Source organism: Hoplias malabaricus, chromosome 11, assembly GCF_029633855.1.
Source record: "Hoplias malabaricus isolate fHopMal1 chromosome 11, fHopMal1.hap1, whole genome shotgun sequence".
Classification (NCBI taxonomy): Eukaryota; Metazoa; Chordata; class Actinopteri; order Characiformes; family Erythrinidae; genus Hoplias; species Hoplias malabaricus.
In genome coordinates, this window is record NC_089810.1 from 24,511,565 (window position 1) to 24,525,815 (window position 14,251).

At 37.7% G+C, this 14,251-nt stretch overlaps 1 protein-coding gene across 4 annotated transcripts in view; it reads left to right on the top strand.

The window, feature by feature from the left end:
• LOC136709365 (protein unc-13 homolog C-like) overlaps positions 1 to 14,251 on the top strand; it is a 245,897-nt gene that overhangs the window by 17,652 nt on the left and 213,994 nt on the right. For 3 of the 4 annotated variants that reach the window (XM_066684518.1, XM_066684520.1, XM_066684519.1), the window contains exons 3-5: positions 3,084 to 3,106; positions 4,541 to 4,590; positions 8,236 to 8,314. In XM_066684518.1, the coding sequence (XP_066540615.1) occupies positions 3,084 to 3,106; positions 4,541 to 4,590; positions 8,236 to 8,314 (152 nt within the window). The remainder of the gene's footprint in view (positions 1 to 3,083; positions 3,107 to 4,540; positions 4,591 to 8,235; positions 8,315 to 14,251) is intronic. The other variant, XM_066684521.1, reaches the window with a different exon arrangement.

A 14,251-nucleotide genomic window follows, 5' to 3' on the forward strand; every position in this document is an offset into this window, starting at 1 on the left:
GATAAGCGGTTTTAGACAATGAATGAATTATAATTTTGTGATTGTTATTTGATAAAGTATAATTTTCAGCTGCTGTGAGGAGTTGGTTTGTTCTCCCCGTGTCCGCGTGGGTGCTCCGGTTTCCTCCCACAGTCCAAAAACACACTTTGGTAGGTGGATTGGCGACTCAAAAGTGTCAGTAGGTGTGAGTGTGTGAGTGAATGTGTGTGTGTATGTGTGTTGCCCTGTGAAGGACTGGTGCCCCCTCCAGGGTGTATTCCTGCCTTCCACCCAATGATTCCAGGTCTGGATTCCAGTTCATGACCCTGAACTGGATAAGCGGTTACTGATAATGAATGAATGAATGAATGAATGAATTTTCAGCTGTTGAGACTGTTGAGATTATAGATTATTTGTAAATGTAATTAAAGCAGAACTAAGATTTGATATTTTTGATCCTGCTCTCCACCTACAGTTGCAGAGAGTAATTCCCTTTTACAATATTGTCCTGAAATCAAGGGGCAGGGTGTCTACCTGCCTGTCTCCAAAAGTTACTTATGGCACTTTTCCCCACTGTATGGTACCTGCTCTACTCAACTCTACAAAGCTCTACTCTGCTTTAATTGCTTGGTCCTTGGTAGTTTTTGCATTATTCCTCTCCAAAAAAAAAATGCCAGTTATGTCACAGAACACTGTCTCTAACAAGAACCACAGGCTTTGGAAACCACAACAAGGGCAGTTGTAATGTAAGGTGTAGTTTACTAATTGTATGTTGTGTGTTATTACAGATCAGTAGTTTTTTTTTTATTTTTTATTCCTTGATGTTTCATCTGGCTCGTTTGATTCTTCAGTCAGACACCAATCCAGGGTGCATTTGAACCTCTTCAAAAGACCATGCTGTAATTTTATGTGCTGGTGTTGTGGGTTGGATAAAAACAAATGTGATGTCTACTGTGGAAAAGCATAAGCATTGAGTAGTGCCAAGCCTAGTAGAATAGGTACTATGCAGTTGAAAAGTTCCAGTAATGCAGTTTCTGCATTATTACAGGTCAGAATGATTTGCATTGATTTGAATTTATAATTAATGTAAAAATACTACCTAGTTGTTGTTTTAATAATACACCTAATAATGTGCTGCACATTCTAATACCATAAAGCAATATTCTATTCTATTCTATCGTTACACTTATATAGCACCTTTCTAGATACCCAAGGACTCTTTACAATCCACACTGCTCAGAACGCTCAATCCACACACACTGGCAAGAAGCGGTAGCCAAACGCGCACAGCGTACTCTCGACCAGGAACCACTGTCCACCTGGAGGACTACATCGGGCACTAGGATTTCACCCAGGACAGAGTGCCAATCCATATCTGGGCACACACACATTCACATACAGACATTCATTCACATGCACAGCAGGACGGTTATTAGACAGAAGCCAATTCACCTACCCTCCATATTTTTGGACTGTGGGAGGAAACCGGAGACCCCGGAGGAAACCCAAGCAGACACGGGGAGAACATGGAAACTCCACCCAGATGGGACTTGAACCCAAGATCCAGTTAAATGGATCATGGAAAATGTTTACAGAAAATTGAAAGAAACAGACTCTCTATGAAGAAACACAAGCCATTAATTCATAACATTCATTTAAAAACCTGACACTTAGTGTCATAGTTGGCCGCTAACAATAGCGAGGCGATCGTGCTACCCACTAAGCCACCGTGCCGCTAAGTGTTAGCGGCCAACGATGACACTAAGTGTTAGGTTTTTAAATGAATGTTATGAATTAATGGCTTGTGTTTCTTCATAGAGAGTCTGTTTCTTTCAATTTTCTGTAAACATTTTCCATGATCCATTTAACTGGATTCTAAACAGCACTTCTCTGAGGCCAGACTTGTGCCCTGGTCAACAGGTCATTGATCCACTGAGTTCAAGGACAATCTTTGCAGTCGTTGCTTTCAGCCCCCTAACATTAGGAAGAAGAGAGACTTAAATGAGCTTCAGAAGCTCTGGCGCCATCGGTCAAATTCCCACAATGGTCACTGAACAAGCTAGAGCCAGAAAGGGTCTGAATATATGTGCTGAGGTTTTTTGGTATTCAAAAGTTTTAAAATGCTACTCAGAAGTCAGGTTCAGAAGAAGGAACCACTGAACACATCAGTGATGTCTAATTCAGGCTTTTATGCTCCGCTCAGTCTAAAAGTCTTGGCAAGGTGAAGAAAGAAGCTGGTTAACAGGAAGCAGCCAATCAATGTTTAACCTGACCATGTTTTCACTGTTTTTACTCTATTGACCAAGTCAATTTATACCTGTCATTGCCTGTCTGCTCCCTTTCCTTTGAGAGTGATGAGCCTTGGCTTTTTTCTGTTAGTGTTTGTAATCTGTTGACCTTCTTGCTTTCAAAGTCTTAGTGGCGGAGATGTACCTTTTATGTCTCTGTGGCTCAAACACAGTTCAAATTAAAACGTCTGCTATTACGGTTATTGCAGAGCAGAGGTCAATTTATTTCTTTAATCTCTATATTGCTGATGGTTTTATTGTCTTCAAAGATTTTAATACGGAATCATATAATGATAAATACATATACATTTCTTGCCCTTCGTTGCATCTTATAGAGGCTACGTTAAAGTTTAAAAGTTTAATATATATGTTTACAAAAAACTTCAGAATAGTGACTGGAAGGGCCTTTTTTAGTGCAACACTTCATCTTGTACAGTTTTTCTGAGTCCCCCTTTTCTGTATCTATTAACCACATCCTATGGTTTTCATTTGATTCTGTCCATAGTGAATTATCTTATATATTTTCAGACCTTTGCATTAAAAAAAAAAAACACTCCACCCCGATTTAGTGACAGAGGGGATTTGTGTGTGTGTTCGCACGTGTGGGTGTGGCAGGGGGTTTTGTGATTAAACTGAAGGAGTGTGTCTGGCGGGGTTTGTTTGGCCCTTTCCCATCAGGCACAAATCATTATAACAATATGTAATCTGTGGCTATTTATAGATGAAGCCCTTTGGCATTCACACTATGCCAGTTGAATTTGTTGTGTCTAATGATTTTTTCCTTCTTCTCTCTTGAATTTTTTTCTCCTTTTGCAGACAGCGCTGCTTTGGACACACAGGTTTTCAGCACTGTTGTTTTGTCTTTGTGTGTATGTGTGTGTGTCTGTCTGTCTACCAGTGTGTACCATGCATGTGTGCATTTATTGTGTTTATATTAGATTACAGTTGTCCGTTGCATATTTTGTATTATGTTGCTGGCATTCCATGCATTGTTCAGGTTCTTGATCATAAATCAGGTCGTAAATATGCCTGTGTTTTGACATTGTCTGTTGACTTACTCCAATATATCCATAAACACATATAGGTCATGTATTGATTTCAGGCATTCCTTTGTAGTGGAATAATCTAGTAATCTGAGTTTATTTAGTAAATAAAAAGGCACTGTGTTTGTGTATGAGAGAGAGAGAGAGAGTGAGTGAGTGTGATTGATAAACAATATGCAGTCATTGATTAAACATCTAAAATCATCCCTGTTAATCAGAATTACATATGTAGAAATTATATCTAGTAAGAAAAATCCCCTAAAGCCTTAAAGGTTGTTTAGTTGTACTCTATGCCTAACTCTAGAGATCTGTGAATATCAATCAGTCCCCTCCTCTATCTCAACCCACCCCTACAACACCAGCCTGTAGCTTGAAAGCCCCACCCATCAGACTGATGAGATTGTTTTCTTAGGCTTATTAAGTAAGAAACTCTGGCTGTCTGAATTCCAGTGCCACTGCTGAGCATTTCCGCTTTGATACTGCAGTATTCCAAATACCACACCACACGATCACGTTAAAAAGATTTAAATATTTGATTTCCTCTGGAGGAGGTGGTTGTTAATACAAGCCTCAATACTACCAATTTTTTTTTTATGAAAAAAACAAAAAAAAAACAAACAAACCCTTATTATTAATCCCAATTATTATTCTAAATGAAACTAATTTAAACATGGGATCGGTTTCCTATATTCCTATTAAAGAGCAATCTAGCATTTTTCATATTTGATTAAAAAATAATATCAAATAAATATCTTGGTTATAAGCACATTATTGGTTGTATTGAAAACAGTAACGTAACAGTAACATATTGTTTTTGTCTCTCATTCAGATCCAGTAAGCATTTCGTAACAGAGGACAGATTTTAGCTTTAAGCCCCATGTCTTATAGACTCACACATAGCATGGCCCTAAGTTACAGACACCAGCCCCTTGTAAATCACAGTGACATTAACTAATTCCTACGTTGTCCCCATGGTCATTCCTCAGTGCAGTGTGTCTGTGTGTGTGCTGAGCAGTTGTCCTGATCTGACCCCCACCTATCTTCTGTTTGAGAGTGTTGTGATAATGTGACATTTTTTTAAGATAAGCAATAGGTGCCCACCAATTTTTTTTACTGAATATCATGACTTTAATAATATCTTTAGCTTGGTGAATATCTATTTTAATTCACATATTTCCATGTATTTTCAGGTAGTTTCTATTCAAAATGGCCTTTGTTTTGTGTGTTTAGGGTTGTGGAAGTATCTTGGACCCAGGAAAATTAGGCCTGACTGGAGGAGGGTGAGTCTTAATGATAAGCTTACTGACATTTGGTTTTTGTCTGCTGTTGCTATGCAAAAGTTTGTGTGACTCTCTTAATTGCTACCGAATGAACTACATCCATAAGGATTTAATGCATTGCATAATACAATAAAGCTTTCATAAATCCTTACAGATTTCACACATAAGGTCTTAATGTACAGATATTTCTATAGTGTCTTTAGTGTCTTAACACATTACTGTCTAAAGGGCATTAATGCTTCAGAAGGCATTTCTTGTTAGCAGCATCAGAGTAGCTTGATGACTGTGTCATGTTGCTTGAGAGAGAGTCTCTCTCTCTCTCTCTCTCTCTCTCTGTGTGTGTGTGTGTGTGTGTACGTGTGTGTTTGTGAAAGAGAAACTGTACCGTGCCTAAGGATATGGCAATGGGGTTTTAAAGGCTTAATTGGGCTGCGATACTTCAGTGGCCATGTATGTCCCATTGGTCTTGTGCAGTGCACTGTGTGTTTGTGTTTGCGTGTGTGTGTGTGTGTGTGTGTGTGTGAGAGAGAGAGAGAGAGAGAGAGAGAGAGAGAGAGAGAGAGAGAGAGACTTATAGCTGACCTGGAGTGGCCTGTGCTGCTGCAGTGACAGCTCGGGGTCCTCTGAAACTTCAGAGTGAAGTAAAGCCAGAAAGAGCTCCATTTATCACTGACACACTCCACACCCCACTATAGTACTCTACAGATTTACCAGTTTTCCTAAGGGTGGGTATTAGGAGAATTTTCTTTACAAATTGATAAACTGTCAAACAGACCATTATGATATGCCATTGCTTTCGTAAAAATACCTCTTAGAAATGAGAACTTCTTAATAGGACAATGTCTCTGAAAACACAAAGCAATGAACATATATGTGTGATACTAAAAGCGAGTGTATATGTTAAAAACCCAGTAAATATGAATGATCAACAATGAAAAACATTAATTTTCTTAATGTTTCACGTGCTTGTTAGAATCTTTTTTGGTAGTTATTTACTTTTCTCTTAATTGAATTAAAAGAGTCCAGGGCTCAAGCTTAATGCTGTGTCGTCATTCCGGGACAAATAATATAGTACATGGGACAAGACAAAAGCTCTTTTGGGACCCTTTCAGGATGACAGTGTTGTGTGTGTGTGATAAAACTTGAAGTATGTAAAGGACATTATTGTGGTTGGCAGATTGCCATGTCAGTTAGTGGACTAATTTCTTACTGCTATACCCTCAGTGATTCTCATGTAAACGGTAAGTGGTGGAAACTGACCACTCGCTTGAGAACTACGCCGTTTTAGGACCTCTTGGTAAAACAATAAAAATATGAGATTTGAGATTATCATAATATTTTTTTATGTAAAATCACTGGAGAATCACCAACGACATCTTGTCCCGCTTGCGCGTCTACATTGCATTTTATGGTAGAGCGTGTGTGACGTAGGGAAACCTGCTTCTCACAGAGGGCTGTGGTATTGAATCTCCAAAAGGACTGGGTTAAGGATAAAAAACGTTACGGTAAACGATAAACGTTAAGGATAGAAAAGCCAATAATATAGAGGAAATGCACAGTTGTACTGTATATTAAAACTGAAATAGATTGTTATCAGAAAACCCCACTGTATCAATAGAGAACACTGTTTCTGATCCACAGGGAATAATGGTCATGTGTTTTTATTGTAGGAATTTGCAATCTGGTAGCCCAAAAATGTTATGCTCTAAATATTACAGCTTTTTTTCAAAATACATCTTACATCTTTTATTTTTTAAAACAAGTGGCTTTACAAAGCCATTGTAGCCATTGAAATTTATTTGGGGGTTGTGTAGTAAATTTCTAGAAATTATAATATACCAGTTCTCTTGTATAACTGTGATGCATGGGCAGGCAAAAGTACACAGAGAGTACTTCTCAGACAAAGACATTTTTGTTTAAATCTTTAAATTAAATCCATTGGATGAAAATATATTCTATTTATAGAATATTATATTTCTATTATAAAAGTTTGTACCTGTATAATAAGAGCCAGGATAGCCAAGTAATAAAGAAAACACCTGAGGCTTTAAGTCCAATGTAGATTAATGTAATCAGATTTTCTTTTCCAAGTAATTTTAGACCAGATCTATTGAAACATGTGTCATCAACTCTAAAGAGCTGCTGGGTTTTTCAAACTTTTATGAACTATAACTAAGTCTGTTTACATAGAGTAGGAGACCTGGTCAGTTTTACTATTAAAAAAACTTCTAAATGTATAAAATGATCACGATAGAACACTTTCACATTATTCGTTCTGCTTTCTTGAAATCATTTACATCATTCACACCATCTTTCTTTCAGGTAAAGAGTGATGAATTTCATCAGCTGCAGTTTTATGAATTATAAAACACAAGCAGGTGAATGATGGATTTTTTTCTCAGTGTGACACTAATGAAGTCTCGCTGAGGGCTGGATAAAATACAGCTGTCTCTTTCTTATGTATTAGACTTTGTAAACATTACAAACACTGCTGATGTCTTGCTCTGGGACTCTGTCTTCATTTGGTGGCTGGCTAACTCCTTAACATTTGCCAAAACTGTAGTAGTGCCTTTGCTGTACATGAGTTACTCAAGTGCATTCTAGTGAGGAATAATATTTATTTTGTAGCTAACATGGCCAATTTTATGTTGACTTCAACTTCAGAAAATGCAAGTCATTAATATTATATTATTATTATTATGGTCCTTTCACCCTGTTTTTCAGTGGTTAGGACCACAACAGGACAACCAAAGAGCAGGTATAACCTGGAAGATGGCTCTTTCTCAGTTCTGCAGTGACAATGACGTGGTGGTGGTGTGTTAGTGTATGTTGCGCTGGTACGAGTGGATCAGACACAGCAGGACACATGGGCTACTCACTGTCTACTCTGTTAGACACTTACCTCTTTGTTCCGCCTTGTAGGTATAAATTCAGAGAGTGTAGCTCATCTGGTGCTGCACAGTTTGTGTTGGTCATCCCCTAAGTCATTCATCAGTGGGCACAGAGTGCTGTTGGCTGGATATTTTTAAATACTATTCTCAGTCCAGAAGTGAAACTGAATGGCTTAAATATTCCAGCAGCACTGCTTTGTCTGTACCACTGTTTCCAGCACAACACACAGTAACACAGCAGCACCACATGACTGTTACTGCAGCATTGAGAATGATTCACTACCCAAATAACACCTGCTCTGTGGGGGTCCTGAACATTGAAGAGCAGGATGAAAGGCTAACAAAGAATTCAGAGCAACATATGGACTACAATCTGTAATTGAACAAAATGCACAGCGTTCCCGTATGGTTAGCGGAACTGAGAGATTGGACAGTGAGTGTAGAAACATGTGGTCATAATATTATGACTGGACTATGTATATAACGTATGGACTCTAAGCTAAAGTGATTATTCCTCTACTCTGTAGCTATCTCATTCTATACTTTATTTTTCCTCCTTTTCTTTCTTTTCCTTTTGTTAAATTTGCCTTGTTTTATATCACTTTCTCTCTCTCATCTGTTCTCTTTATACCTCTCTCTTTCTCTCTCTCTTGCTGTCTCTTAAATCACTCTGACTCTTCTTAGCCGAGTAATGTTGTACACCGTGCAGCATTATGATGATATTTATAATCTCCAAATCTGTCTGCTTCTTCAGGGCTGGCAGCATTCTTTACGGCATTGATAGCATGCCAGATTTACGGCGGAAGCGGACCGTGCCCATCGTCAGGGACCTGGTGAGTTTTCTGCTCCCGCATTGTGGTGTGTGATTGATGCCATGTGTGGTAGTAGGCCCCCTGCAGTCTGTAGTGATGCACTGTCAACTATGATGTTTGTTAGTTCAGAAAATAATAGGTTTCCCCTTTTCAGATCTACATTTGGTTTTATCTGCTGTTAGTGATCTTTTGCCACAAGACCTTGTATCTCCAAAATGTTTTCTTCACAATACAAGAAAAGCATTCTATACTCTGACAGGATGTTAACAGATGTAACTTTGGAGCATTTATATTAATCCCCTATCATAATAATTTTACACACTATATACGACACTATATATTTCAAATATTTCCAAAAAGCAATAATAAAAATAAATCTCTCACTCAGAAATTGGGTCTGATTGGACCCACTGGTGTACTGTATGCCACATATAATTTAATCTCTCCAGAGGTACAGCCTACCTCTAACTTTATTCACAGTACTTTAGAGGACACCTCTTTCTGAATTTGGCTTTTGTCTGTATTTCTTTTCTGCACGTAAGATAAACAGTTGGATATATTCATCTTAATTTCTTCAGACAGCCATAATGAGGCATGAGGACCTTTAATACAGATTACTTTATACCCTCTCAAAAATCAAGCACATTTTGCTACAGCTGTGTTATAGGGAACTGAGATATGAATTCAAACTTGTTGCCTTTTCTCCTGTCTGTTTTGGTGACTGGTTCACTGTTGAGCAGTGGTTTGCTCAGACAACCTGCTGCATTATTTATCATTTACACCCTTCTCCAGACATGGCCTGAGTCAACACAGCAGTTCTGCTGCTTTCCTGAGCTGTTTATACGGGACATCACACATCAAAATATGGTGGACTCTTTCCTTCTTTGGTAATTGGAATATTCCCAGTGTAAATTTTCTACTAGCCCCTATTCCCTAATATTTAAAATATATTTCTCTTCAACCCTCAGCATTATTCACATTAAAGTGTCTACTCTTTTGGATGAGTAGGCATTACGTATGTGGAAACTGGATAGTTTTTCTTTTTACTATTGTTAAAATGACACATTGAAATTATTTGGCCAAAATGTGGTTCCAACTGGAAGATTTCGTTTCTGATTAGATAAAATAATAACAAAAATCAAACAAACAAATAAATCAATTATTTTGTGAAGCTAGCTGTCCCCAGGCTCTTGATGGCCATTTTATAAAGCTTTGTTATTTTTTCAAACACATTTTATAGTGCCAAATACTCGAGTAACAATGAGAATGAAGGAGACTAAAGGGGTTGTGAAAAAAAAGCTGAGATTTCCAACTAGTTTTTAGTTTTAAGTTTTAGTAAAGCAAACAAAAATAACTTAAAAGCAAATAAGACAATGTATGAAATATTAGGGTAAAGTAGGGTATCAGAAGTTCTTATCCTTGATTGGAATGTGACCCCTTTTTGGAATGAAAAAATATTTTACACACACCACCCCATTGTGGCTTAATAAAGTGACTATAAGAGAACTATTTACATCTGCTTTTATAGGTCTACAACAGAAGTGACTTTTGTGTAGATCAGTCAGAGTTTCACATTATTACTCTACTTTTATTGAGGCTGCAATTCAGAAAAAAATATTCTGAAAGACTAAATAGAAAAACATCATTTACATATGAAAACAGTGATCAATCAGTCAAAATTATTCTGATGAATAGAAAAAAGTGAAGGAGAAAAAGAGGTAGATCAGTCCAAATGAGATAATCTTCAGAAAATGAAAAAATCAGATAACATCTGCAAATTTAGAAAATGTTTAATTAATCATCTCCCTAACACGATGTTCTAAAATGCAGCCAATACAGAGTGAAAAACACTTTTGCTTTGATTTCTGTCGCTTACTGCTGTAAAACCATTCTGTGCAGAAGGATGGTTGAGCTGCACAGTATAACTAAAAATGTGTTTTGTGGCATTAAAGAACACCAACATCCGCCACTACCTCTACATTGGTTTGTATATTTTTTGTAGAACCACCCCAGTGGAAGCACATCAGCAGGGTTTCTATCAAAAACTTTTGCAAATATTATGCTTAATAAAAAAAATATTGTCAGAAAAAGGCAAAATGTGTGTTTCAATCCACTACATTTTTGCAAATACATTTCAGATGACATATGCTCCTGTGTGATCAGGGCAGCATCAAAATGAGGAAGATTTGAGAGACAGCTGTGAATGGGCTTTTGCTTTGATCAGAATAGTATTTTATAGCCGTTTATATCAAAAACACCCTTTATATCATAAAAGATTAATTTATTGTGTTGTTTCTGTCATACAAAACATGTGTCTAATATTTAGAGAGGAATTTAAATAAATACTGTGGCCTCTTAACTTTGCACAATATATATGTACAATAATCTACATATGCACTAAAATAAGGTAGTGCTTTGGTAGTGCTGGTATGAAAATAGATTGATCCCAAAATGTGGATAGTAGAGAAGAGGAAGGAGAAGCGGAGTAGTCTGGGCCTCTGGTGTGTGCTCAGTAGGCATCAACCGCTGAAAGGTCATCACTTATTCGGAACACACATTTCTGTTGCTCGTTTTTGAATTTTGTTTTAAGAGCTTTTCCACCTCTTCTGAGCATAAAAATATGAGCCTTTTTCATGTAGTTTTTTTTTTTTAATAAAACAATAACTTGGTGGATGGAAAACCCTTAATGGGCTGGTTTAGATTAAATAATTTAGGTTAAATACAATTTAAGTAAGTGTGGCAAAACCTAGATTTCTAAGGGCATTTACCTGGGTCACGTTTATGATTTGATATCTTATGAACTAAAGCTGTCTCTGGACACATTTTAAACCTGTCTATGCATGACACAATCACACAACTATAACTGTTCGTCTTGTCTTTAAATGTGTTTATTCGTCATGATTTCACATGAAGGGGTTTCATGAAAGCTTAGAAAGTGAATGGTTGTCCATGGTTTGCTGTGTGTTCACATATTTTGTCTGTGTTTAGAACCATTGACGATACTGAATAGAATTTTTTCAAGAGATGTTTTGTGATTAATTAATTTATTTATTTTTCTGGACTTTTTCTCCATTTGTCTGCGTTTGATTAGTTTATAAAACTTTTGTAAGGCAAAGTGCTCTTTTCTCAATTTTCAATTTAGTTCTCTGCAAATGTGTAACTGAGCATGAAAGGACAAACATTGATGCTGTATTTGTCCATATCTTGCATGAAATTAAAAAAACCAACACTGTCTTGGTAAGTATGGGTTACTGTTACGTTTTGTTGTTTTTGGGATTTTTTCTGCGTGTTCTACATGCCATCCCCTCATTGGCCCATATTTATTATGGGGGATATTTTTCAGTGAGTTGTCAGATTTCCTGTAAGGCCAAAAACATGGAAAAAAGTAAATAAACAAACACAAAACCTTAGAAACAAAGAGGCAAACAACCACAGAATGCAGTCACAGTGTGAAATGTTGACAACTCTACCCAAAAATATATCCGAGGACTTCATTGACTTCTGATTTAAATGTCCGTTTTCTTAAATCGTGTAAAAGTGACGTGCAGCAGAAAATCCTTTTACAGTGCAGATGAAGTCAGTGCTATGTAAGCGGGTTTCCCATCATGCCTTTCTCCTCTGTCTCTGTCCCCCAGTAGCTGTATGATTGCTTCAGGGCAAAAGTCCGCATAGAGTTCACATTCACAGCGAGTTGTGGCTGAATTTTCCCAAATAATGAATAAAGAGAAGTTGTCCTGCACCTCCTCTGAGCTGGGTTTTAGCTGTAAATCAGACGCATCGGTTCACTGCATTGTAGCGCATTGCCTGCAGCAACCCTCAGCCGCTCCAGTGCATGCTATTTTCTCTGTAAAAGTAACAAATACTTACATAAACGTGCAGAGTTCATGTACAGGTCGGACCCCCGCCCCCTCTGCTTTTCAGGTGCCTTTATAAACCCGCAGGTCTTTACCATGATTGGCTCAAAGTCCACACTCCACGATGGTAAAGACTACAAACTGATTACTGTCAGCTGTCAGTGCTTCTCCTTCTCCCTTTCTTCTCCACGTCTCCACCATTCCTCTGATTTCTTTTCTTCTTTCTCTTTCTTCTCCTTCTACTCTCTCTTCTTCTCACGCTAAATGTTCTTCTTTCCCCCTTCTTAAATTTCTTTCTCACTCTTCTTTGATTTGCTCTATCTAGACTTTATTCTCTTTCTCACTCTTTCCTCACACTCTCAAATTTCTCATGACATTATCTTTTCTCTTGCACTCATTCTGTTTCTGCTCTTTTTCTCATTTTCTTTCCTTTGTTCTTTTTCCTCAAATTCTTTGGTTCCCTCTTTCTTTCTTTCTCTCTCTCTCTCTCTCTCTCTCTCTCTTTCTCTGTCTCTCGTTCTCTCTGTTGCTCTCTCTCTTCTCTCTTGTATATTCACAGCCATGCAACCATATATCTCCCATATCTAGGTGTGGTCAGTGTGCTGTAGCTGATCCACGGTGAAAGCGTGCATTTTGTCGTTGTCTGTTTGTTCCAGTCGAACTTTACAGAAGCGACAGACAGAAGAAATATTACACAGCTGCTTTATTTGTCAGATTATCTATTGAGTAAAGAAAAGCATGAGTGGAATTTGATGATTGGTAATGCATGAAGGACACAAAACTCTAAGGACTCTCTTTTTGTTTTTTGTTTTAAAGGAGCTGTTTGACAAATGCTCTTAGTTTCTTCACTCTGATCTTGAGAAACTCTTCTGAAAGTTGGCATGGCAGTAGATACAGCTATAATGTGCACTCAGTGCTACCAAGCTCAGACTTGACTGCTTTGTTTTGTTCTCATGGCTCTCTTTCTCTCTCTGATTGGATCTCCTCTCTCCTTCTCTTTTCTGCTCTCCTCTTCGGCTCTGATGCACAAAGGCTTTGGTGAGTCTTTTTTCTCTTTCTAATATTTCATACATTGTCTTATTTGCCAGTTTATACAACATTATGCTCGTATGTAAATAATAATGGTGTCAATAGATTTAAAAATGTTATTGTGTTAATCACAACATGTAAGTAGGAAACTGAAGAATAGTTTTTATGATATTTATATTAGAATCTCTTAATTTGTTGAGTTAAAATTTCAGGGAGAGAGTTAACATCAAACATAACGAAGCTTGGAGACAATTTTTAGATGAGAAAATTGCAGCTCACAGCTCAAACAGTAAAACACCTCCATATTTCTCTGCATACTTTCTTATCCTTAAATCAATCTGTTGTTAAGACCCTCACAGGATCACATCAGAACAGGTATGATTTGTGTGGTGGATCATACTTGCTGCACGTGCTGCACTGACATTGTGGTGTTGTGTTATTGTGTGTTGTACTAGTATGAGTGGATCAAACACGTTAGTGCTGCTAGAGTTTTTAAAGCTCTCAGTGTCACGGCTGGTCTGAGAATAGTCTGCGAACCAAATATATGCAGCCAACAGCATCCTTTTGACGGAGTTCTGTGTCCACTAATGAAGGTCTAGAGGATGACCAACACAAACTAACAAAACAAGATGTGCTGCTCCCTCCCATCTATAAGGTGGAGCATGGTAGGTGTGTCTAACAATGTGGACAGTGAGTGGACACATTGTTTAAAAAGACATGCAGCATTGCTGTATCTGATCCACCCCTACCAGCTCAACAAACATTAACAAAACACCTTTGTGTCACTGTGGTGCTGAGAATAATCCACCACCCAAAATCATGCCTGCTCTCTGGTGGTCCTGTGGGGGTCCTGACCATTTTAAGAGGTAGGTGAAATGGGCATAAGGAAGTATGCAGAAAAACAGGTGCACTACAGTCTGTAATTTTAGAACTACAAAGTGCTGCTATATGGACAGTGGAGCTGATAAAATTAATGAGTGGGTAGGTGTTCCTAATCCAGTGATCGTTCAGTGTATAAGGAAGTAGTTGGAATATAAATAACATAATTTGCTATTCATGATATCACAGCTGGGAT